Raw genomic sequence first — 27,823 nt, 5'->3', positions numbered from 1 at the left:
TCGGCATGCGACATAGTCTTGCTGTTCCTGCTGCATGTATATTTTTTATTTTTAATATTTCTAGTAAGTTGAATGTTGTGAAGAAATTATCAAAATATAAATAAGCATGTTCCCTGTTAATTCTGTCAACAAGTTTTAGAACAATAGATGCCCCTAAACCAAACTTTTTTACAAAAGTGTTTGAGATTTCTGGATTATCTCCTTGTTACAACAGAAAGTCCTAGCACAGACCACTTCTTACACATAATAAAAACAGTTTTATACCCCAAGGTTTAGGCTTTCCCTTACAATACTGCTTTATTCCTAAATGACCTTTGAAAGGAATCATTTGCTCGTCAACACACAATTCTTCCTCAATCTGTAGTTCCAAACATCTACGTCTAATACAATCAAAAATGGGTCTCACTTTGTAAAATTTGTTGTTGCAATTTTCTGGCCTTGCCAAATTGCAACTACATGGAAATTTGATCTCAGTTGGAAAAATCTCTCTCTTGACATACTTTCCACAAAGAGATCTAAATGCAATGCTGAATCCCAATACATTCTAACTGTGGGGTATTTCAAGCATCCCATAATTATATGAAGTGCTAGGAAAGCCTTTATTTCCGTTACATTTGTCGGTGTAAATATTTTCCCATGTTGCAATGCATACATGTTGGTTTTTTCAACCATATTTTCTAAGCAAGCATGAGAAATTTACTCTGAAAAATATTCAATGGGTGTCATATCACACTCTGGCTGCACTGAATACTGGTCTTCACCTATAGGTGTGCTTTGGAATGTAGGCGATTTTCTTCTCCATCTAATATCACTTTTTTCAGTGAACACCCACTCAGATGGAATAATAGAGTCTTCAACATTTGAGTCCTGTGCATAAGTATGATTTTGTTCATCTTCTGTGCTGCAACTATCGTCCTCCAGTTGTTCTTCTTCGTAGTTTGTGACTACATCAGCACCTAAAAATGACGATGCAGTATAGCAACAACCAGGTCAAAATATATATATAATAGTCAGGTGAGATTGATAGTTTTATTATTACATACCAGGTCTAGTGCATTGTGGAATAGATTCTGTATCATCAGGACCACTTTCATCGTTTTCTGAGAGCTCTAAGTCAGAAACCTCACCCGACATCAGCAAATCCAGTATTTGGGAAGCACCCCTCTCAATATGATAAAATTGTGAAAATCAGTATGTCAGATGTAAGCAATTTCGTGAACAGTGTTGAAACAAGACGCAAATACCAAGTCTGAAGCAATAACATCAAGTACAACTACTGCAATATTGTACATAAATGCTTGGAATTTTATCTACTGAACCTTTGCTAACATAAAATAAATTAGTTTCGTCCCCTACATTACAAAAAAAGGTACAGTTGCATCACAGAAGTTATTTTCATATAGCAGAGATACATTACAAGCACACAAGTAAAAACAACCATTGGGACTAAATGTCCATTTCAATGGACATCAGTTTTGTAACATCGATAATACAGTGATTTTCCGAAGCATGTATCTAATTTTGCTATAGAAAGTATCCAAAACCTTACTAAAACAAATAAAACTTAAAAACAAGGGAACTCTAACCTTTAAACACGTAAAATTGGTCGAAATATCTACCCATCTTTTACATGCTTCCTCTGTGCGGCCATCTTGTCTCAAACAATGTCCAAATACTTCATGACTTCACCACTAGATAGCAGGATCGCCCATCAGATTGAACCACAAGACTTCCATTGCGATGTACAAGCAATCCTAAAAACATCTGTGCTCTCAGATATGAGATATTACTCTCGAAAAGTAGTATCCATTGAAATGGACAAGGGGCCTGAAAGGGTTAATAGTGCAATGCTTTCTTTTTATATGCATGTTGGTATTGATTCCAGCTTTCAATCTATGGCAATATGCCCAACAATTTGCATTCCCAACATAGTTGTCTCGAAGTATGTGGCAAATTGAACTGTATCAGGATCACATTCCAAACTCTCTAGCACAATATGTAACATCTCGTCAAATGAATCTACATCCTGCTCATGCATCAAAGTCCTGATTTGCTTGTATACTTCACGATGTTTTTCTGCACCTTGAATCTTACATTTGATATTTTTTCTGCAACAATAAAGTTGCATTGGTGGAGCTGCCATGACATCATTCCATGCAATAAAGAAAGACTCAGCCAAATCTGACATAAAAACATATGGCGAAATTGGTCCAACCTGCCTCTTTATATGCTGGAAAAATATTGAGTCATTCCTGTCAGATATTAGAAATGCGCATGGAAACCTTTATCTCAGATCGTCTAGCACTAGTTGAGTTATAAGTTCAAAATTATATCTACTGAGACCATGTGTCCTTTCAACACAAACACAGTTGTTCCCATATTTCTTTAATATCTTGCCTTTAGCATTGTTCATAATTATCAATGCAAATTCAGAGCACTGTAATTGTGGGTATGAATCAAGAACCACATCTTGTTAGTTAGTTAGTTATATTACTTATTCCATGGATCATGAACACGATTCTTTCGTAATGATGTGGAACGTGTCAAAGTACACAAGATTCATTTATCCCAAATAATCATTGTTAGTCTTATATATGGTACAATTTTTAATGCTTACTGTATTTCTTTGGCCTATGTCTAAAAATTCATCTATGGAGTAGAAGGAGTTGTCATTCAGGAATTCCCTTAACATACTTTTGAATGCCGATTGGTTGTCTGTCAGACTTTTGATATTGTTTGGCAATTGACCAAAAATCTTTGTGGCAGTATAATTCACCCCCTTTTGTGCCAATGTCAAATTCAATGAACGGTAGTGAAGGTCACCCTGTCTCCTAGTATTGTAGCTGTGGACTGTGCTATTAATTCTGAAGTGATCTAGGTTACTAACAACAAATTTCATTAGGCTGTATATATATTGTGAAGCTACTGGCAATATCCCTAATTCTTTAAATAATTGTCTACAAGATGATCTTTGATGAGCCCCAGACATTATTCTGATAACACGTTTTTGTGCAATAAATACCTTCTTTCTTAGTGATGAATTGCCCCAAAAGATGATTCCGTAAGAAAGCAACGAATGAAAATATGCATGGTAAGCTAACTTACTGATGTGCTTGTCTCCAAAATTTGCAATGACACTAATAGCATAGGTAGCTGAGCTCAATCGTTTCAGTAGATTGTCAATGTGTGTCTTCCAGTTTAAATTCTGATCAATACAGACACCCAGAAATTTTGAACAATCTGCTTTAGCTAAAGATTTTCCCCCACACTCTATATTTATTTCCGGTATTATGCCTTTCCCTGTACTGAACTGTATATACAGTGTTTTTTCAAAGTTCAATGAAAGTCCATTTGTGGAAAACCACCTAATAACTCTTTGAAAAACATTATTTGCATTTTCCTCAGCTGATTCTTGCTTTTTAGGCTTGATTACAATACTTGTGTCATCTGCAAAGAGAACCAAGTTTGCATCTTCATGAATATAATTAGGCAAGTCATTGACATATATTAAAAACATTGAAGGCCCCAAGACAGAACCCTGTGGTACCCCATTCTTGATATATATATCACCAGTCTGAATAATCTGCTGCCCTTTGTGTACTATGTGGGTTTACTGTTTTAACCTTCTGCATTCTACCAGTTAAATATGAAGTGAACGATCTGTGTACTGAACCATTCATTCCATAGTACTTCGGCTTATCTAAGAGGATTTCATGATCCACACAATCAAAAGCCTTAGAGAGATCACAGAAAATCCCAATTGGTGATGTTCTACTATCCAGAGCATTTAAAAATTTGATCAGTGAAAGCGTGTATAGCACTATCTGTTGAAACACCTTTATGAAAACCGAACTGACATTTTGTTAAAACGTTATTCCCACTAATGTGTAAAGTTACTCTTGAGTACATTACTTTTTCAAACACTTTTGAGAAGGATGTCAGAAGTGAAATAGGACAATAATTGTTGACGTCTGTCTTGTCACCTTTTTTATACAAGGGTTTAACTATGGCATATTTCAATCTGTCAGGAAATATTCCCTGATTCAATGAGCTATTACATATGTGGCTAAGAACTCGACTTATCAGGTGTGGACAAGATTTTAGTATTCTACTGGAGATACCACCAGTTCCATGTGAGTTTCTATTCTTAAGTGAATTTATTATTTTCTTAATTTCAGACGGTGAGGTGGGTAGGATTTCAATTTCATTTGTTTGCACCGGGAATGCCTCTTTCATATAGAGTTCTGCCCTATCTGGTGAGCAGCTGGTGCCTATATTTTCCACTAAATTTATAAAATGATTATTAATAATATTTTCAACCTGTGATTTTTCATTTATAAACTTTTCATTGTGCTTAACAGTAATACTGTTGTCCTGTGACCTTGATTGCTCTGTTTCCCTTTTAACTATATTCCATATTGTTTTAACTTTGTTATCAGAGGTGCTAATCTCAGACTTGATACACATACTTCTGGATTTGTTTATAACTTTCCTTAATATATTACAATATTTCTTATAATGGTTGAGCTTTTCTTCGTCTCGACTTATTCTAGTGTCTTGGTATAGTTCCCATTTCCGGCTACAAGAAATTTTAATCCCTTTAGTCAGCCATGGTTTTTTATCAAGTTTATTTGAATTATGATTCACTAATTTCTTAGGAAAACTGTTTTCAAATATACCCACAAGTTTATCATGGAATAAGTTAAATTTAACATTTGCATCAGGTTCCCGATAAACATCCTCCCAGTCTACCCTTTTCAAGCTTTCCTTAAATTGTTGAATTGTTATATGGTTAATTGGGCATATTATTATTTTTTTTTTTTTCTCACATTACTGTATGGAGCAAAGTCATGAATTGAAAGTAGCTGTGCATCGTGATCAGAAAGCCCGTTCTTAATAGGATAGGTGCTTGCTTCTTTTAATTTATCTTGGTCTATGAAAATGGTATCTATCAGGGTGCTACTGTCTTGTACAATACGAGTAGGAAAATCAATGACTGATGTCAGATTGTAAGAGCAAAGTAATAGTTCAAGGTCGTCGTTCTTGCTTGAGTGTTTAAGAAAATCTACGTTAAAATCTCCACAAATGAATGTGTTTTCCCTTTTCTGACAGATAACGCAGCAAGAGATCTAGGTTTTTAAGAAACATTTGAAAATTTCCAAGTGGGGACCTATACACAGTCACAATTATGAATTTATCACTGTCCAATTTAAGCTCACAAGCGCATACTTCAATGTGCTGTTCTACACAGAATTTTGCGGTTTCTATGTTTTTAAAACTATGTTCCCCCTTAACATAAATGGCAGCTCCTCCTTTCTCCATATTGTCTCTACAAAAATAAGTTGCTAGTTTATACCCATTAATATTTACATTTTCCATTTGTGTAGTTATATGATGTTCAAACAGGCACAGTACATCAACTTCTGTTGTATTTTTAATATTCTCAAAACAAATTATTAGTTCGTCTATTTTCTTCCTTAATCCCCTGATATTTTGGTGAAATATATTAACACAGTTGTTTCCTCTACCTTTATTCGAACCATTTATTTTTTTACCTTTAAGAGCTGCCTGTCTGGACATCTTGTTCAACCTAAAAAAAGGTGCCCCTATGCCCTTTCGGGTCACAGGGGTTTTGCCTTGAGTGCTAGTGGCCCCCTTTAGACGACCTACAATTAAATCAGCTAATCTATCCTTCCCTAGACTATTTAGGTGCAGGGCATGTCGAGTGTATCCCCATCTCCCAATGCTACCAACAGGCACTGTATAAATGTGTGTTTTTGCACCGTCTAGCAGCTGCTCGCTCAACTCTCTGTTAACTCGCCACACAGAAGGGTTAACCGAGGGCTGATCGTAACGCTGCAATACCTCAACAAAACCCACATTCGTACATCCTGTTGCAGCTCCTATTTTATCCAGGTCACTCTTAATATCATAATTCCTATCCTTAGCCAGGCTGTTTCCTGCCCCACCTATTACTATCACCTCATCATTCTTGTCAAAGTCCCTACAGAGTGGTCCTATGTCTTCTATCACCTGGCTAAGCCTAGCACTTGGCTTAAACAAACTCGTGACCTGGTAATCTGCTCCTAATTTCTCCTGCACTAGTTGGCCTACACCCCTCCCATGACTGCTACCTAGCAGCAAGACTTTTCTTTTCCTATTACTAGATTTTCCCGACCTAATGCTGTTACCAATTTTAGTAGTCTGCTGCACCCTACTTTCAACTACTCCTGTTTTTGGCTCCTCCCTTCCTACTTCAGGTAACAAGGAGATTTTACTCATAACTGGAACTGCAACAACATCTACATGGCTGGTCCCTTTTCGCAATTTCCTTGTTACCAATTCCCATTTCCCGCAGTCTTTTTCCCCCTTTAACTTAGCTAATTCAGTTTTTACCGAATCTAGTTCAGCCTGAAGGGCACACATCTTTTCCTCCTGTTGTACGATCCTTTTTTCTATACTACAGAACCTACAGTTCCATGGGAGAGCCAAAAGCATAATCTCATCAAATTTCCCGCTACATGAGCCCCAATGAAAAACACCCCCACATCCCCCACATACCACACCCGATTCTATCTTCCTACGGCAGCTTCCACACTTAGTGCTCATGGCAATGTACAGTAATAAAATTTAAACAATGATCTCTTAATACAACAAACTATTTATAGAAAAGCACAGAAGGACTGTCTCAACAATTTACTTCGTTTACCCATGCTTTTACACTTATTGCATCATTATGGTGTCTTACTGACTTGGACAAATTATAAGATCAATCTATATTATGTATATCCTGTCTCGTAATCAAATGTATCCTTTCCAAGTTTTTATCTACAACTGTATCTCGAATTTTGCCTAATATAAGAGAATGGTATGCCACTTGCTATATCTGCAGCAATAATTTACCTTTCTCTTTTTGTTAGTTGCAGATGACATAACTTGGATTTGTGGCCAACATGGGTTGAAACATATTTCACGCTGCAGGTTCCATCCTTTTTCATATCTACTCTCATCTTAGCATGCACAGTGCATCAATCTTACTACTACCTTGCAATTTAAGACATCGCACATTTTTTCCTATAGACACAAACTTACCAGAATGGTGACAAATTTAAGAAACAGCTTCTGAATCAACCTTAGCATGGGAACGACGACGTTTGACAAACCTTAAGAGCGCTGTCTGCTCAGTTTCCTCCTTCCCCTTCTGAAATTCTTCAACAGTGCTAAAATGTAATATTTCACATCTACTTCACGTGCCGACTGTCAATGTTCAAAGAGGCTCTTTTCAGAAGTATATCTTTTATTGCATAGGGCGCACACAATTTTTTCTGCTCTACTTGCAGTCCATGAACCTCTAACAAGTATCTATTCAAATTACCTTTTTTAGGATAGACCTTATCGCACACATGACACTGAAAAATCATGTTGGACACACAGAAAATTTCACTGCTTACACACACACACACACACACACACACACACACACACACACACACACACACACACACACACACCACAACTCCTTTGAAACGAACCAATCCCATTGGATATCGCAACCCTGAAATGCTATTGGTTATTGGTTTTTTCGTTTCGAGCCAAGCTCTCCCTAAAGGTTTCTGTAAAGCTGTTGTCCCACATTATTACTCAGTCTAACTCAGTCTATGTGCGTGTAACACAGCGTAAAACGTATCCTTGTGATCGTACTTGACTGTGCTGGACACAGCTTGGCAGCTCCACGAGAAACGAAATCCAATGAGATTCGAGCAAACATGGAGGAATATATGGCATACTGTTTACAACAGGTTTATTCTTATGATGAACAGAGTATAGTGGGCAGATCACTCTCTACCCATAATTTTACATACTGTATCTTCAATAATCAGGTATTAAATATCATTAGAAGCTAACTTCGAGTTAAAATCTTTGGTTAGTGTTTTTATATGTCGTCATTACATTTTCTGACACTTTTGCAGCAAATCATATGAAAAGACGCATTCCATGCATGCATGTGAACATATGTTAAAAGATGCCTGAGAATTGTGAACCATTCTATCAAAAATCCAAGAAATCGCTGCTGCAGAGTCATTTTTCTTCCTTTCATCTCTGCTAGTTATGTCATCAGATCTTAGGCAGTAAAAAAATATCAACACTCTCTTCATGGATAGTGTGGCGCGGAAAATATCTCTTCCAGTGCCGTCTGTTGCAGACATAGACTCCAGATTTTCATGATTAGATTTGAAAATGGCACTGAAGTATAATAATCAAAATAGTGCCCTAAGTTCATTGATGTTCATGTCTCGTAGTTCTGTGTGCTGCTGATCAAAAAATTTTGATCGATATGAAGTAGTTTTCACATTTATATGACTCACAATTTCTTCTAATATATCTCTGGTAAACAAATAATCCAATGCTTCCAATGGACTGCATGAGTCTCCCAATCGGCTTGCAGGGAATTTCAGTGTAGGAACTTTTATTATCAAGTTGTGGGCTGATGTTCTCACATTCCTTTGAGGTTCTAGAGTGGACCACATATACCTATTTCTGCCATAGAAACTAGATGATTCCCATCTATGTTTATTTCCCCTCTAATTTATCTGATTCGCTAGAGTCACGACTTTGTTCTGAAGCACTTTCATGTTCACTGTTGTAAGAAGGGCCACTTTCATCGTCCAGATCATATGCATCACTACCCTCTTCTCCTTCTACTAGCATTTTCTCACAAAGTCTGGAAAACTTGGATCGAGCACTGACATACGTGAATGAGAGCTCGAAGCCATAGTAACACTGAAAATAAATGAAAACACTCACTAAGCCTAAAAACAAAATGACATTTCGTTGATAAGTAAACTTTTGACGTAGGGCAAACAGAAACACTTATGGTGTCAATAATGGCACCACCCAAACTTTACAGCTTGCACTGAGAAAGAGAACAACTCGACAATGCTACTAGTTCGTCAGGAGGTTCACTATCAACTGCCGAGAAGGTATGTAGAACTGCCAACAATAGAATGACCAACAGAGGAAATGGCATGTGTGTACAGTTTGACTGGTATCAAAAAGGACCCCACAACTCTGTTTCAGGATTTATGATTTGAGAAATATTTTCCACAAAAAACACTTCAGTCATTTAGCAATATATACTTAAAAACAAAATATAATTAAGTCGCCAAGCAATTAAAAGATATTATATATCTTTTCTGTTAATATCACCTCAGCATTTGCCGAACGAGAATTATTGATGTTGGGTGCAAACCAGCAGGAAGAGAGAGACAGAGCTTCAATAATTTTAAAGAAGAAACTTGCTCATTTATTTGAACGTAAATTTACAATGTAGCACCAGCTATTATACTTTTAAAACCAACCAAAAAAATATATATTTATTGCCAAAAGTGCAAAAAATTGCATTTATCTAAATAAACAGATGACTTTAGGAAATACTTCGATTTTAGAAATACAGCTTTTTTAAATTCCTTGTCGCCACTGCTGTGGAAGCAGAGTTGCCACTGCTGTTGTGGTTGTTGTGGTAGGCTGACTTTGTGAGCTCGTGAAACAGCTTCCGGTGCAGTACACTGCTAAGACAATTTTTCTCTGCCACTATTACACATCTATCTCCCAGGATCAGGTAACAGGATAGGAGAATGAAGGTCCTACAACACTCTAACAAATTAGTAACAAAGTCACGCAAATGAATTAAAAAGGTTTACTTATCTTTGTGACCTGTCGAATTATGAAGTCTGCAAAACTGCATGTAATATAACACAAAAAAGGCCCTCAGTGCCCAAGTGCAAATAATCGTAGGTTAACTTCATAGTACATAGCAAATGCAATTTACATCATCTGTTTGTTTACTTCTAAGAGTTCACTAAATGACATTCCTGGTCTAACTCAGCCCTGCACGATGATCTATAACTAAGTGGGTGAGAGGTGCTCTTCTATCTTCCGAGTAGGCTTCTGTTCACTGTCATCCAGTCATTGGCAGATTGTACTCGGCCAGCTATTGGCTGAGACAAAGTCGATATCCTCAGCACCACCCGTGGCGCTGGTGGGGCTTGTGCAAGTGGCGGATCTCTATGACACTGGCACCAGCTCGCATCTTTGCACCTGTAGTGCTTTCGTCCTGGCTGTGTCTTATTCAGACGACTCAGCGCTTTTTTTTCTCTCTCTTTGAAATCATATATGTTATTTGTGTCTAAAAGTTGGCAACTTATGTATAACCAAAAAAGCTGAAGAATTGTGTAATTGAGGTCTTCCCCAGTTATGGACTTGCCTCTCAGCTGTTCCAGTACCACATTATCATTTTTATGATGGATGTTACTGGATGGGTCTGTATACTGTCAAAGCCAGTGGTTGTGTTTACTTCTGTAGCTACTGTCTACTGTCTCTAACTGCTGTGTGCCTGTAGGGGGAGGGGGGGCAGCTTCAACTGGTGATGTGGGATTTCCACTTTTATAAAGATTGTAATCCCACCTCCTGCTGTTGACCTATCTTCGTGGTAGATAGTATAGTTTGGTACCAAGGTCCTAAATCCTGATTTGAGATGAGTCTCAGAAACTGAACAAATGAAGACATCCTTGCCTTTCAGGAATTCACTGAATTTTTTTACTTGTCTATGTATGTCATTTGCATTAAAAAAAGTACAAAGTTAAATCCTATATGTGGCTCTCAATGCACCAGGGAGGGGGAACGGTTTTTTGGAGTTGGTTGCAGCTATTGATGAGGACACTAATGCCGCAGTGGGTGTGTTTGCATCCCTGGGCTAGCTTTTGAGTGAAGCTCCTGTTGGATTCGTAGGATAGTGCTCTCTTCAGTTTCATATCTGGTTGGATTGCTGCTAGCATTGTCTATGATATTAGCAGGTGAGCTCACGACTTCTGTGTAGGTGCAGCTGTCAGCTGCATTTATGCTATGGTGATATGGTGCTGCTGTTTCAGAATCTACTCTTCCCATTATTACCTGCCATATTTAGTTGTAACATAACCTACTGATATACAGCTAAGGGGACATTGGAAAAAAAGACCACTTGTATCATCTTTGCATTGCATATAACAAAAAGAAACAGAAAACCTTGCGAAATGAGTAGCGTTACCCAATTAATGAACAGAGACTAGATCATCAGATGCCTGATCCTGACAGTATGTTTTTTCTGCGATGCATCCAGGTTTTGCTTTTGTTTCAAAGAAAGAAAAAAGAAAAGAAACCCCTCTCATGATATACTTTCCATTTTTCAGAACTGCCTAAGGAAGTTTATTTGTGTTTCTTTTCTTTTGCCATTTTTTTTATCATTAATTACTGACCAATGAAGTTGGTCCTTTCAGGTTTCCACTGGGATTCTATGAGCTTCCTGAGATGAGCTTGCTATTGGTCATTTAGAGTTCTGAACCTGAGAACCATGAAAGCCTTCTGAATGGGTGCTTCCAAGTGCAGAGATGTATTCTTTTAAAACCATCTATTCTGTTTGATTGTCTGAGGAATACCTCATTTCACATCTCATTTTACTAAGGTTTGAAGCTCCGCTTTTTGTTCCTCTGTATTTGCAATTTAAAAACCGGGTTGTTTTGGAAATCAGCCATATGCAAACACAATTAGTTTATTTTTATATTTCCCCAGACATGTTTTGACACCAGTGTGTCACCTTCTGTGGGCTAAATTTTTCTTCCTGTAAGTACAATATCACATTTGTAATAATTTAACTGCTGTAGGCCTAAGAAACACAATATTTGCAATTTGCTTCGTTTTGTTTGGACACTCAGCTTAAAATCACATCTAAAGTATTGTTTTGCTCAGTCTGTCTGTAATCTCAGTGGCTCTTGATTTTTCAAGTAAAGCTGTTTTGAGAAATAAATTGTATCCGCAGATAATTCAGATTCCATAATATGTATAAATGTATGGTCTTCCTGCTGAGAACATTCCTTCCCCCCATCTATAATCTCCCGTCTCCTTAGAGATTATATGGGTTAATTAATGATTATTATGTTACAATCCTCTTGTTGTAGTTGACCATGTATATCAAGACTTTGTTCGTTGTTAAATGCAACGGTGTGCTACTAACTGATGGAGACGCATTAAGAATAGGTAAAATTTAATTTATTTCCTTTATCACACTGTGCAAACATAAACACACTGTTATTCAAACTGTGTGCCACTACTATTAAACATAGAGATAAATCCTTCACTACGCAACCGCCTTTGGCTCACGCAGCCTACACCTTCCACAGCCTCTCATTATTCAAACTGTGTGCCACTACTATTAAACATAGAGATACATCCTTCACTACGCAACCGCCCTTGGCTCACGCAGCCTACACCTTCCACAGCCTCTCAACAACTGCCTCTGCTTGCGACTCTGCGCCACTGGGCATTGTCGCCCTCCAAAGAAAAACCACTTACAGATACTACACACCAGTATCCTCACACATCCAATGTGTTTTTCACTAGCTCTTCATGATGAGCCTCCATAAATTTGTTGAAATTCATGTTTTGCGACGTTTCTGTATGCATTTGTTGAAATTTGTGTTTTCAACATTGAAATGAAAGATCCCACACCTTTAAAAGCCTTATGTATTTTCTTTTCATCCACAACTAATTCAAAAGCTTCATTGAAGAGAGAAACAAATTTGGCCTTTGTAATTGTTTTTGATCCACCATGCTTTTGTTTTGAGAATCTGACACTGTTCTTCCATGAGCTTTGTGGATGGAAAACACTCACATCACAAGGCTGAAGGACATTAGTTGGATTTAATGGCAAACTGAAAATAAGTATTCCCTTCTCTGGACAGAACTTACTTAGAACTAACAAGTTTAAATGAGACTTTTGCCCATCTAAAAGTAATGAAACAGGGAAACATCTTTTTGCCAGTAACCAGGGATAAAAGCAGTTGGCAGCAAACTGATAAGAGATTGGTGCAGTCATCCAGTCTGAGCCACACTATCCAACAAAGAATTTCAGAGGGAATCCTTTTATAAAGATATACTATCATAGGTTTTACAATTTTTCCACTAGCAGAAAACTCAGCTATTACAGTGACTGTTCTTTCTCTTTGCCAGGAGGAATACTGTATTTTACAGATTGTAATACACACTTTTTTCTTCAAAAAAGTTGCCTCTGAAATTCAGGTGCATCTTAGACTCAAAATTAATATAAAAATATGCAGTGTTTGATTAAAAATTCCCACCGGTCTTAAAAATGGCCATATATGCAATGCTGTGGGAGACTTATGTTATGTGGCAACATTGGATTCAACTGCCACCAGCAGTGCAGCAATGTGATGAACATGAGTTGTGGGATTCACAAACTTTTTTGTGTTATCAGTAACAGTACAATATTTTTGTTAGTAGCTAGTTTTGCAATGAAAACAAAAAAGACGTTCATATTATGTGGGCTACAAATTGAAAGTAATAGCATAGGCAAAAGAATGTAGAAACAGAGCAGCCGAGCAGCATTTCAGCCTCCAACAACAGAAAAAACCATTTGTGATTGATGGGCTAGTAAAGAAGCACTGAAGGAAATGAGGAAGACTAAATATGCAAATAGAGAACTGAGTGCAAAACAGCCAAAACTAGATGATGACGATTTTCAGGGTTTTGAATTCTCTGTTTGGTTTTGTAAACTAAGAGTTTTTTTAGTCTGGCATTGCACTCCAATAATAAAAGTGGTAAAAATGTTATTTTTTTAAAAAGTGCTTAAAAATTAAGGTGCAGCTTATAGTCCTTAATATATGGTAGTAAAAAAAGATTCTTCTTTGAACCTAAGATTCATCCAGTTTTAGGGCAACACCTGCCTCATCAGTGTTGAATATTTGGTCACCATCAAGCAGTATGTTGTGGCAGTATGTTGTGGCAGTTTTCTTCTTGTCAGTGTTTTCAATATTCCTCAAACCAGCTTCATATGATACCATTAGTCAAATGCTTTCTCTTTCAATATGGTTTCTGAACTGTGATGTGAAATAGCAGCGTTTTAAGAAATAGTTTCATCCATTTCTCTTGTGGTCTACTATTTGTAAAGGAATTCTTCCTTCATGCATCATCATTTGTGTACAGCATTTTTCACTTCATGGATGCACAATTATTGCTTTTCCTAAGATCCAGTCTTTCAACAGCTGTTCTTCATTTTCAAGCCATTACTTAAATTACAAGGTACTGTATTAATACAAACATAAAATACAAAACGTTAAAACACACAATAGTTCTTAACATTTTGTACGTGCAGATTACATAGTTATTACATACCGCCTTCTCTGTTTGGCTGTTTATAATTTCAATGGAAGATTCAAAATGTTTGTCCATACGTTAGATCAATATAACAAATATGATTTGATTGCAACATAATTCCAGTGACACATTCAAAATCTTGATGAATTATAAATAAGAGGTGCTTATCCTTGTACCAACACAGTGTTCGAATTTCCTAAATTATGGCTTTGATAATCAGTATAGTTTTGGTTTTCTCTGCACGAAGTGTGTTATCATTTCATAAGCAGTAGTTGAAGATAGTTGTCAGTAATTATATTATTGTTTGTTGTAAAGACTTTTCTGAGGTGTAGTGTTTATAATTTATTTTTACTGGTGTGAAGAGCAAATTTCATTTCTGCTTCTGTTATGTCTTTAGTCAGGTAAGTCTATCTACCATGGCATAGTTTTGGTCAGCAGTAAGATTGGTAGTTCTGTTCCAACATTAGTCAGAAGTCCGTCAGATATCCCATTCTGAGGAAAGGGGTATGCCCCTTTTTGAGCACCTCTTCAAAGATTTCACCTTTTCTGTCATCTGGTGTTCCGATGATATTAATGATTGCTTTATCCTGTCAGGGTTTTGAATTTTGTCCAGAACTTCATACCCTTTCTGCAACATAGTCAGTTGCAGATTTTGGATCATTGTGTTCCTTTTTATTCTGAAATTTTCGTTTTGTGGTTTTAAAGACGTCCCCCTTCCCCCCAATCATTCGAATATGTGTGGGGAAAGAGTTGATTTCCAGGTTTTTTTTACGTGTTTCTGGACTCCACGCATCAGTCTGCGATAGGTGAGTTGTTGGCTTTCCCTGATTTCTCGCTGTGTTCCCTCCAGAAATTTCCCTTACAGCTATACAGTGATCACATATATCGTCAAAAGGTGTAATTAAAGCAGCAAAGAGACATTAAAATGGGAAAACACAGTAATATATTGGAAATGGTTTTGTCTGTCTCTGTTAAAGGAGCCATCTTGGGAACAAAACTGTTTTCAAACAAACCATGCTTCAGTTTACTTTTAAATAATTGATTATTATCTCATAGTGACTTGATATTACTTGGAAGAGACTTGAGGATTTTTATAGTAGAGACAGTTCTTCAGGTTGCAATATATGACACATTTCTTACTTGTGTTATGTGCTGACTGTAGGGGGTACAATATGACTTGTTAGGCAAAATTTCTGGTTGGCATGATCAGTGACAGCCGGCTCTAAATGTAATAAAAAAAGTAAGTTAATGCAGATAAGTAGGAAAAACAATCCCGTAATGTTCAACTGTAGCATTAATCGTATGCTGCTTAACACAGTCATGTAGATTAAATAACTGGGTATACACAGCAAAGTCTGAAATGGAATGAGCACATAAGGATGGTAGTACAGAAGGTGAATGGTTGACATCAGTTTATTGTGAGAATTTTAGGAAAGTGTAGCTCACTTATAAAAGAGACGGCTCAAGGAACACTAATGTGATCTATTTTTGAGTGAGCTTGAATGTTCAGATTCACACCAGATTGGATTAAATGAAGCAATTGAGAGTCATGCTGGTAGATTTGTTACCGGTAGGTTTCATCAATGCACAATTATTGCGGAGGTGCTTCACGAACTGAAATAGGAATCCCTGGAGAGGAGATGACAGTCTTTTCACACAACACCATTGAGAAAATTTAGAAAACTGTCTGAGATGACTGCAGAATAATTCTACTGCTGTCACCTTACTTTTCATGTAAGGAGCACAAAGGTAAGATGAATGAAAAGTGAAATCAGGATCCTTACGGAGGCATTCAGACAGTTGTTTTTCCCTTGCAGTATTTGAGAGTGCAACAGAAACGAAAATGAGTAGTGGTGGCATAAGGTACCCACTGCTGTGCATCGTATGGTGGCTTGTAGAGTATATAGACACACATGTATGCAGCTCATAGTGTGACACATTCGTTTCATATTGAGAAGGATTTTGAAGCATGGTGTCATGGCTGAAGAGAGATACCTGTATTGTGAGGTAGTGGTTAATATCCCTAATAGCTAAAATATTATGACAGGAGGTTCTTGGGAGGACTCCACACACAACTCTGACAACCTATTTCTGAATGGTCAAGACTTGTTTTGGTGGTAGTGATAATGATTCCATAACACATCAATGAATGGAAGTAGCTTCTAATCGAGATTATCTGGATATCAAATGTTGCTGAGCTAAGCCTTTCCAAGATTTGTAGTATGTGTTATTTCTAGTCAGGCCTATTACTATATCGATGCCTAAGAATTTCAAACAGAATACGCAGTGGTTTTGCTATTGTTTTTTTTGCCAGAGAATTTACTGTACACCACTTAAGAATACCTACACCCTAATTGATTGACATTGAATGTTTTACAGTCTGTCACAATGTGTGTGTCATCTGCAAGCATTGTAAAGATGCTTGCTTTGTTGGAGGACAGAGATGGGAGACACATAAGAAAAGTACTTAATGTAAATGATTTGCAAGTTATAAGTAACAAAACACAGACCCAATAAATTGGTGTAGTACAGTATTTCTTAATAACCTGTTGTATTATGTTGTTTTCAAAAGAATTAGTGTGAAGCATTTCCTATTTTCATTAAAGGTTAATCTGAAGTGACACCTGCAGTGCAGATTCTTGCAATTGATTATGTTGTCAGGCATGATGGTGTGTTCTGTGCAAGCTGAATTTAATCCATTACTGTACTTCACATTTCTGTCACTCATCTGATGAAATGCTGTTACAATATTTGTCTTCAGTGGAGTATAATTTGTGGCTAAGGATAGTGTGAAGCAAATTTTCTGGAAGAATGGTCAACTTCAGTCTTTTGTGAGAATTTTAGGGAAGTGTAGCTCACTTATAAAGGAGACTGCTTAGGGAACACCAATGTGATCCATTTTTGAATGTGCTTTATTCATTTTAAGCGTAAAATGATAATTACCACTAAATGCATGTGAAGTGCTCATGAGCTGTGTCAGATCTATAAATATGCTATTTTCAGAATTATACAGTTATGTATTAAGGTGAAAGCTTTACTGTCTTATGAATAATTCTTGCTGTAATGGAATAGAAAACACACACCCCTGCTGTCTAGTCCTCTGACTTTTGACAAGCAGACTAATACAATTGATCTGCTATTAATAGAAGGATAGGACCGTCGTATGTTGCAGGTCTCAGGAGCTTCAGCTGGTTGTCAGCAACAGTGCCGGTGAATTATGTGGACTTCAAAAGAAGTTGCTATCATCATACCAAGAACCACAGAAATACAGACAGGAAGGAAAGGGAGACCATAAATTTTACATTAAGAAACAAAAGTTCACATCTGTAGACAGTCAAAATGAGGGAGGTAACAGTGGCCCATCTGAGGATGAAGAGGAGCAGGGAAGCATTCTGGAAGGAGGGGAAACAGCAGTCGATTCCAATACTCACAAGTCTGAAGCTACAGATAGAGAGCCAGGTTACTTGAACTTCGGCTTTCAGAAGTTCTGTGAAGATGAAGAACAGTCTAGATATCTACTGAATGCTGAAAAGATAGACTGGAGTGAAGAATTAAAGTTTTTGGACGAAGTAGACAAGAGTAAACTAGAAGAACCTGCAACAAGCTCAAAGATTGAAGAACTGCTCATGTGCCCACCAGAGAAAGTAGAACGATTATCCTATAAGACACGTAAGGTGAAGGGCAGTGCAGTACCTCACATCCTCACCAATGAAAGAATGTACTGCACAAATTCAGCAGCGCTAATTCAGGAACAGGTTAAGTGGGTGAAAACAGAAATTTCACATGAAAAGGATCTGTTGTTGCAGTGTGACATAAAAGGGGCTGTGAGCTGCAGTGAGGACAGTGACCCTTGTGATGAAGCACATGGTATGAAAATAGGGCTGAAGATGAACAGTGAGGTTTTTATTGCAAAAGATAAAGTATCTGACTTGCAACAAAGCTCCTTTGGGATTAAAAAGTTAACTCTGTATGAAGCAACACAGTCTGGTAAACTTAGTGAACTAAATAAGCAGAATGAAGGGGGCAAAAGGGTGAAGACATGGGACCATGAAGTATCTGGAAATAATTCTGGGCCTGTAGTTAAATGTGTTTGTCTCACCAATATTTCTGGCTGTGCCTCTACATACACCTCTCATATTTCTCATCCCAAAATGGGGTTTAGATGGGTGGATGAGAAGTGTCCAGAAAACAATTGTCTGTCACTTTTCAAAGAATTGCAGACAACAGTCAGGATGCATCTTGTCTATCAGCAAAATATTTTGCAGCAGTTGGTGTGGCCAGTTTGTGGTACTAGCATGATGTGTGTGCCATTTTCTCTACTTGGCAAGCCAGTGGGAACTGCTGGTATTCATACAGACTGTAAAATGTGGATGTGGGGTGGAAGCTCTGCTGCAAAACTCAGTGTGAATGTGGCAGAATACTTACTTCAGTGGTCTTTGAAAACCAGCCAGACGCTGAATGACTTAAGTGTTACATTGTGTACATATTTAACTAAGAGTCAGACAGACCTCCTCCATGAAACATTAATATCATTACCAAAAAGGAAAGAATTGCTGTCTACAGAGCAAAACAATGGCACCTCATCCCAAATCATAGCTGTGGATGGAAACACCATTAGAGTACAGGGAAATGATGTGCCAGATGTGCAGAATGAAGAGAAGGAGCAAAAACCTGTGGACTGTGGTTTCCTGTTATTCTCTCCTGTGTGGAGTAATTTATGTGATGTCCAGAATGAAACAGCAGAGTGTCAGGTTTGGAACTGGGACAACGGAGTCACTCAGAGAAAATCATACAGTGATGAACACATTACTGGTGACAGCATTTTCCTGCCGTCTTCGCGAGTAGTGGCTTCAGAACTGCAACCATTCAGTGACAGGTTAGTACCCTTTCCAAGTTATTACTATCTGCTCCTAGCTCTAATATTTTACTCATGCAGTTTAGAATCTATTCAAGACTCATAACATTTTTATTTGTGAGGTGAGTCGACAGGCTTCATATACAGTCCCTCGCCAATTTATTAGATGCACTACCATTTTTAAGCAAATTTTGATTTATGTCTAATGAAATATTTTATACATAAATTGTGATAAAATACTTATGTGTAGTCTACTTCATAACTAAAGAAATAAATAAAATGTAGTATTTGTTGAAAATATTGTATTTCAACAATTACAACAAAAATTAAAATATTATGAAAGTGAAACATTGGTTTTAATATCTCGGTGAGCCACCTTTTGCAGCTGTGAGAGCCTTAATGTGATGTGGCATGCTGTCAATGCAGGACTGTATTGTGTCCTGGATTTGTGGATGATGATACCACAGATGGATGATCTTCTCTAGGAGCTGTGTTTTTGTTGTGATGACATCTTTTGCCACCTCCCTTTTCATTAGTTCCCCTACATTTTCTATGTGATTCATGTCAAGACTATTACCTGGCCAGTCTAACATAGGGATATTTTGTTCCTTCAGAAAGTATTTAACTGACCGGTCTGCGTGACAAGGACCTCCAACCTGCATAAAAACAAATGTTTTTGTGTTAACTGTTTTTGCAGGACTTCCTTGTACTGGTCTTGCCTCATTATGTCCTTAATCACCCTTGCCACAAATGACAGACCAAATCATCACCTTAGTTGCATGTCTTACGGAACTATTCACCATCACCTTGCCCAACGATAGCCAAGTCTTTGCGTTTTCTGTTGGTGAATCTACATGTTTGCACTGCTTGCTTTGTTCCTTTGTCTCTGAGTGACAGCAGTATACCCAGCACTTGTTCAGTGATTGTGTGTTTAAATACTTCATCCAGATTACCACTGAAATTTTTCTGCTGCTACCTTAGTTCAGGAGGCTTTTTTGAAAGGTTCTGAGCAGTTGTGAAACCCAGTGAATGGTGACATTTGTCATGTTCAAAATGGCGTGCAAGAAGTTGAAAGCTGATCTGACGATGACTTTCTAGTTTTTGCACTGTCGTGTCAGTTGTGATGCAGTGGTCTTTTAGCACCACAGCTTCTGTTTCTCTTGAGATTCATGATTCTTCACAGAGAGAAAAAAAGTCTGTTACTTCATTCTTCAACACTCAGACTTCTTTGGTCATTCGATGCACCTATGGCACCTAACAATTGTCATACAGTGGTGCACTTTCGCTGTACAAGTTACCCTGTGATCATGCATGAGCACAATAGTGTTACATATTGCCACTTGGGTGGCTAAACGATGTATGAGGGCATAGAGACCAGCAATCTGTAGTGTGAACGTTCAAGAACACTAAATGTTATTATTTTTCTTAATTTTCATTCTCATTACATTGAGAAAGTTAAATGGATAGCACTTAAATGGTACTGTGCTTGAATTATTTAGTTATTAGTTAGTTTCAAAATAAATGTATCAAAATTTTGTAGTCTGTTAATGTGAAACTGTTTCTCTTGACTAAGCTACATAACAGATATGATTTGGAGTTTGATCCTTACATAACTGTGAGTACAGAGAAACTTGCAATTTGAATACACAAGGCAGAAATCTTCAAGGAGTGGATTTTTTTTCCTTTACTGCAACATGAATTTCCTTGACTGTTGCAACTTATAAAGAAGTTTTACTTGTTGTATAAAAGTCTCCCAAATCATTTTTACCCTTAGTTGGGGGATTTACAGTATTTTTCACAATATGGATTGTCACTGGTTTGCAACTGCCCTCTTACTGAAATTCAGCATTATCTTCCTAGCATACAAAGCTTCAGTCTTAGGTTTTAGCACTTCTTTCTTCTTACTTTTGTTAAATTTCACCCAAATGTTAGGTGAAAATTGTACTCTAGGTACCAGAGGAATAAACTGCAGCAAATGGTAATTTTTTTTACCTGTAGTGAATACTTTTCAAATCACTTGTGTTGTTTGTCCTAAAAATTCTGTATAATTGTGTTTTCTTATTTTTGATTTTGCTGTGCAGTAGTTCTGTTTTTTTACTTACTCAGAATGCTTTGTCATAAGCATTTGTTTATCAGAGAAATGGTTTCTCTCAATCAACACTAATTTATGTGGCCACTATAAAGATACTGGGAATCCAGATGCATTTTGATTGAGAGTGTTTCAGTTAGTTATCCATTGGACTTGATAGTGCCAATCTTTACAGTGTGGTATTTTGTCACAAGGTAGCAAGTGCCTTTATTGTTTCTAGTTTGACCATAAAACAGGCTTCATCAAGTCACTTTTATCAAACCTCAATGGATGCACGTACATAAAGAATAATATGTTAGACAGTGGCTGTACTTGAGTTCTTACGTGTAACATGCTATATTTCGAAATAAATTTGTAGAAACAATGACATCCAGGAAATCGTGCTCACTCAGTAAAACAATTAAAATTGTATCCCAAGGCTTTAAAGAGTTGCCAAAGAAATTATTGATAAAACTTTTAAATACAAAATTCTGAACAGAACTGTATCTTAAAACAGTTGTCAGTTGCTGAAGCTCAATGCTCAGCTATCCTCATTGGAACAGTACTGTGGCAAATAAGTCAAACATGGATACTGTAAACTTCAGACGTCCTGAATCAGCATGGCAGTCATTCAAACAGTGACTCCAGTCAACTCTGCACTATCCTGTTGTTATTTTTTGTGCTGCCTTTGGTGAAGTTTAATCATTGTATTCAGACAGCCATTTATTATCAGTATTTGTAAATATATTCTTCATACAAAACATCTATTGTGTTGTACTGCAAACCAGTATCTCTCCACAGAGTTACTTCCCTGAAGATTCAGAACACATGCCAAGCTGCTCAGCATTACTTTCTAAGAATTAAAAATTTCACTAATTTTGGGTATGTTATACTTGGATGGTGAATTAGCACTGAATGCGATGTTTCTACAAATTATTTACAGGAGTTATTGTTTCAGGTCATCTGTGATGCTTCCAGGGCATAATGAAGAATTTAGTGTTGCTACTGGTGAAATGTGGGCAGTGCCAGCATTGGAAGACACATTTACTTCTGAACAAGAATTTCTTCCACCACACAGATCAGAGCTCCAGATGTATAAGTGCCATGCCAATGACAAGATTCAAAGCAGTGTCGATGAGACGTTCTTGAAATTACACGATAGGTGCAACCCAAATGGTGTACTGTCCCCAGACTATGGATTCTGTGAAGGTGATGATGCTGCAGGTCTCCCAACTCAAACTGCTAGCTTGACTGACAAATTCTGTAATGTATTAGATGAACACTGTGGTATTCTCACACACGCAGATTTCCCGAAAACTGCTAAAGGGAACCACGAGAGGTATGAGAATATTTTTCAAAAAGAAGCTGAATGTAAAGAAAAGCAAGCCATTGAGAGATTATGTGAACTCTTGGATGTTCATATACCTGATAGTAACAGGAAAGATAGAGATAAGTGTTCAGATACATTGCTCCCAGCTGATACCACATTAACAAACATCACTGATACTGATCAACCCATAAACAGAAGGGTAGAGCATACAAAGTTTCAACAGAAGTACAGAAATAAAGTTGTCTTAGCAGCAGATTCTCAGTTTCAACCAATTTCACCAGAACATGTATCTTTAGAGGACACTGGATGTATTAGGATGGCCCCACAAAAAGATGCTGAGGCCAAGAATACAGAAGTTTTGGAGTTTTCACACAGTGTTATTGATGGTACACTGCCTCCGAGCAGTGACGAAGAAGAAGAAGAAGATGATGATGATGATGATGATGATGATGACAGCAGTTCTGAGTCATTGTCCTCTGTTGTTACTGTTGTACCAAATGCCTCTTGGGTCCCTCAGAACATTCACCAATATCCAGTAGGAAACCAGAGCCAACAGAGAGGTAGCAGTGGAGGTGTAGGTGAAGGTGAAAGTGTTCCCTTCAACCAGCTCAATGACCACACATATGCTATAGTAGAATGCCCACAAACAGACGAGCCTGTCAGTTGTGTGGCAAGAACAAGCTGCCAAATGACTGTCTCTGTAAGAAACTTTGATAACAATGAGAGTATAGAAACTGTGCTTCACACCTTGGGCAGTGACCAGTCGTACAGTGGGTCACAGTCAAATTCTGAGAGTGCAGATGGGAGCGGTTTGTCTGTAAATGAGCCATCCCTGCAATTTTTGGATGATTTGGTGAGTATGTCTGTTATTGGGTCTTCTAATAATTTAGAGCACAAAATCGTCAAAGGATCAGGAGCACTATTAGTCGACACAAACAGTTTCAGTAACACGACAGCAGAAACACATCCACAGTGTTCCGAGGCTGTGCACTTGGACTGCAAACACAACACCAATTTGAACTCAGTGCAGGAACTTACGGTCATCAGTAAACTGCACGGACCTAGCTGTTATGACACGAAAGCAAAAGGTAATAACTTATCTCTGAGCAGTCTGATGGTAGTGCCTCGGTCAAAGAGAAAGAAATGTTTTCGTAAAAATGACACGGTTGCTGAGAAAATTTTATGTAGGACTAAGAAAAAGATGTTAGACATTCACAGAACATCAGTTGGCGAAACTTGTTTACAAATGAAGCCGTCAGAAGAATTGTCAAGATTATCTTCTGCAGAAAATAAACCAATCCAAAGTAATCTGACAGCACTCAGATTTGATAATCTAGACCCAGTATCACAGTATACTAGCAAGAGGAGGAGGAAACGTGTCTCTGAACCCGTCGAGGCCTGGTTGCGAAATACTATTACGTATTTCTCTGGTATAAAGGACGAGCATTTTGCAGGAGAAATGTCAAAAGATGTCACTTGTAATCTGCCAAAAAAGGAACACGATGCTCCAAGAGTCAGCCCAGTATCGATTTTGCCGAGAAAACGTTCATTGCTCGATAGCAGAAGTGATGAGAGCTCTGGTACTGAATTGTCAACTCGCCCATCCAAAAGACGCAGAGGGACATTGTGTGATGAAGGAGGCGTAACAGTTCAGACATACTCTAAAGGTGGCTGTTCTGTAAGTAAAATGTCTAAAGGAGGAAATGGAGCAGAATTATCTTGTACATACTGTGGTAAGAAATTTGACAGGGTTTCAAAGCTAACTGAGCACATTGGCTCGCACACCCTGCCCTACCATTGCTTAATGTGTGGACGCCGCTTTGGGAGAGAGTCGCAGCTCACTACTCACGAGCAGCATCTGTCCTGTTCGCCTCTAGAGAAATGCCGCTATAAATGTGAAGGATGTGGCCAGAAATTTCTCCAGAGGATATGTTTACTTAGGCATGTGGAAAAGCACACGGAACAGGACAAGAAGGAGCGAGTGGAGAAATCGAGATGCAAGGTTTGTGGAAAAGTGTTCGATCAGGCAAAGCTGCTTCTGCAGCACGAGGGAGAACACAGGACGAAGGGGCGGCAGCACACGTGCAGGGTGTGTGGCAAGACATTTAAGCGACAGGCCTTCTTGGCCAGGCACCAACAGCTTCACCGGGAGAAGGTCCACTTGGAGTGTGGCTACTGTGGGGACTGTTTCGAACTGAAGGACCGACTGAGAACACACATTAGGCAGCACTTGAGGGACGAGACAAAGAAAGCTCTCGAACAAAAGCGGAAAGTGCAGCAAAAAGAAAATATGATGGGAGAAGAGGTTGCAGGATCCTTTCCCATTATCGAAAGGGAGCTCTCCCTGCTGATCTGTTCCGACTGTGGCAAAATTTTCCGCTGGAAGACGGCACTGCAGAGGCACTTGGCACAGCACAAGCGGGAGGATCGCAGGAAAGCGGCACTCGATGCCGGGCTAGCCCGATTCCACTGTGACAATTGCGGTGACAACTTTGCTTCCAGAGGCTCACTGCGTAGCCACGTCCGCCGACATGTGTGTCAAAAAATTAATTTATCATCCGTGGAGGTGCAGCGCTCTCGACACCACTCCGGGTGCACCGGCAGTAAAGAATGTACGTCACCACTGACGACTCCCATCTTGCAGTATAACTGCAGCAAGTGCCTCGCAGACTTTTCACAGCTGTCAGAGCTGCAGCAGCACTCCTGTGGTACGGATGATCGACGACCATACACGTGTTACATCTGTGACAAGGCATTCCTATCCCCGCGCCACCTGAGTCAACACATGAGAGTCCACTTCCCACCCCACAAATGCCGTTTTTGTGGAGACACTTTTGCCCGTAGATACGAATTGCTCTACCATGAGTGGAGCCATCGTGACCATGAGCACTTCAGTACCAAAGATAAAAATGAAGGAAGCCCAAATAGTTTATAAATGAAGCCTTTATATTTTCTTCAGAGTTCAGATCTTTTTATTTTATTTAAATATCTTTTCCTGTGCTTTTAACAAATTGGAATTACCTTTTTCCCCCTTTGCTGAACCAGTGTGTATTTTTGTAACTGTGTTGCCCAGACACTTGTTTTATTATTGTTGTTATTGTTGTTATTGCTGGTTAAATGCAGTGCACGTTCACAGTGTACAGTTCTCAAGTCTCCATCTGATAGTGGCTCTCTTTGTTTGAATTCTCCGTGGTATTAGGCAAGTCATTTTTAAATGCGTGGCATATCTCACAACTGTACTACATGCTGCCGTCTATAAAAGTCTGTGCTGGTGCCAACACCTTTTCGTATTTTTCAAATGTGGGCACCTTGTTAGCCTGTAGTACAATTCTTAATTAGACCAGTTATGGCTAAATGTTTCCTTTAATTGCGTGCAATGTGAATAGATTGCATGTCCCTTATTGTCAGTCAGCAGACTGGGCACTGTCTGGTTTAGATTTCAAGTGGATCAGCATTGATTTCAGAGTACTACTATGACAATAGCAGCCAGGCTGCATTGAAACTAGCATGAATTTTGTGTGCTACAAAACCTGAAATAAGTTAACCTAGCCACAGAACCATTGCTGCAGTTGGCACTGTTGTCTTAGTTGTATTCTGCCAGCATGACCACTTGATGAAGTTTGACATGCATTGTCTCATCGACTTGAAACTTAAAATTAGCTAGTGTGAGGTCTGCATCAATTGTGTTTCCTCCAGCTGTGTGGTAATGCATCTTTCATGTAGAACTAAAACCCCATGTTTGCACATTTCACCAGAGCTTGGTGATGTACTCTGTTAACTATTACCAGGACCATTACACTTCCAAAAAATTTCTGTTTCTAGTTATCAATAGACCAAGATCGAAAAGTCTGTCTGTTTGAACGTGTTGCACATCCTAATGCACTCTTCAGAGAATGAATGAGGTAAATGATCTGCTCTGTAGACTAAAGTAGTTTACCAGACAGTTCTGATAAGATGTCTGTTCATTATGTTATGTTTATTGGATATTTATATTTCATTTTTTAATTATTTGATATTTCTGCTCCTTTTAACTGCTATTAAATATTGCCAAAATAAATACATTATGATTGTCCTTAAGGATGTTTCACACAGTACTGATTACTTAGTTTGCTTACATGTATGCTAATTTAAGAACTTCATCTTGCATTTGTATATTGCTATTTTTTGCAGGAAAATATCAAATTGTGATCTCAAATTAATTATTTTTGTGTAGTCATAAACTGTACCTGAGAAAAAAATGTTTATTTTGTTGTATTTTTGTAATAAATTGTAAGAAATCATATTTAACTTATTTTTTTTATGTATCCACACACAAAGATAAACAGGCTTCATATTTCAGTACCGTTTTGCAACTACAGTTGTATGAAGTCTGAACCAAACAGTCAACTCTTTATGACTTCATTACTAGGAATGTCAATTGCATTAGTTTTATTTATTCCATGCATTTCATTTACTATGGCATAACTATTAATTTTAAATTCATGTGAAGACTTTGCATTGTCAGGAGAGCTGTAAGTAGCCTATTGAGTTTGTTAATTTTAAACTGAAGTTTTGTTTGGTATTGTACACATGAATTTTCAGACATAACTGTATTATTATTATTATTATTATTATTATTATTATTATTATTATTATTATTACTATTACTATTATCATCATTATCATCATCATTATCTCCTTCACCAGCTGACAGCATATGGCACACAGCTGGCAGCTGTAGTACAATGCTCCATTCATTTCATAATTGCACATAAAGACAAATTAAGTATTAGGGATACAAAACAAGATTTTTTAATGTTTCACTAAGACTATTGCTTGGTAATTTTGTGATTCTTCTTACCTATTGATAACTATTTTGTGGAGTGTTCCTTAGACTATTAAGTTACAAAGACACACTAAATTTCATTATTCTTTTCAAAGATTTTGTTAAATTGTATTTCCATAAAATTTTTCATTTATACAAAAGAAAAGTCACAAACAATATCATAATCTATGTTTTTGTGTTTTGCATAACCTTTTCAACAAGAATTCCCCAAGGTCATAAGCAAATCAGTAAAACTCTGAAGAATACAAGTACATCAAAACTGAACTATGCATGCAGGAAAATGGCATGAGTGTAGGAACTGGTAGATTCAGTCATGGATGGCATGCTTTAGTTTGTTTGTCTCGTATATCACAAATTCCCAATAGTTCAGTTAATAAAGAGCAAGTGCAAATGATAAAGAATGTCATTCAAACTTCAGCATTATTCATTGAGAAAAAGCAGTGCTCTGAAATTACTCAAGACTATTTTTAAATGAACTTTTATTATACCACTATAATTAAACTGTGATGTGCACAACACTTCTTTCTGTTACAAAACTCT

The 27,823-nt window shown here is 37.7% G+C and overlaps 2 protein-coding genes across 2 annotated transcripts in view; one reads left to right on the top strand and one right to left on the bottom strand.

The window, feature by feature from the left end:
• LOC126292306 (uncharacterized) overlaps positions 1-26,740 on the top strand; it is an 83,528-nt gene extending 56,788 nt beyond the window's left edge. The window contains exons 2-3 of the mRNA XM_049986238.1: positions 17,360-19,081; positions 22,087-26,740. Of these exons, the coding sequence (XP_049842195.1) occupies positions 17,360-19,081; positions 22,087-25,393 (5,029 nt within the window). The 3' untranslated portion in view covers positions 25,394-26,740. The remainder of the gene's footprint in view (positions 1-17,359; positions 19,082-22,086) is intronic.
• On the bottom strand, positions 3,163-17,363 carry LOC126292312 (uncharacterized). Its single transcript, XM_049986243.1, has 2 exons — positions 12,303-17,363; positions 3,163-12,203 (listed from the first exon to the last, which is right to left on the bottom strand). The coding sequence occupies exon 2, from the start codon at positions 6,607-6,609 to the stop codon at positions 5,071-5,073; it is 1,539 nt and encodes a 512-aa protein (XP_049842200.1). The 5' UTR covers positions 6,610-12,203; positions 12,303-17,363; the 3' UTR covers positions 3,163-5,070.
• Positions 26,741-27,823: the final 1,083 nt, after the last annotated feature.

Source organism: Schistocerca gregaria, chromosome 9 (assembly GCF_023897955.1).
Source record: "Schistocerca gregaria isolate iqSchGreg1 chromosome 9, iqSchGreg1.2, whole genome shotgun sequence".
In the NCBI taxonomy this organism is placed as follows: domain Eukaryota; kingdom Metazoa; phylum Arthropoda; class Insecta; order Orthoptera; family Acrididae; genus Schistocerca; species Schistocerca gregaria.
This window is presented reverse-complemented; position numbering and strand designations above follow the sequence as displayed.

What these genes read in the sequence shown, in the direction of transcription:
- LOC126292312 (XM_049986243.1), bottom strand. Translation starts at nt 6,609, where the DNA reads ATGAGCACTAAGTGTGGAAGCTGCCGTAGGAAGATAGAATCGGGTGTG.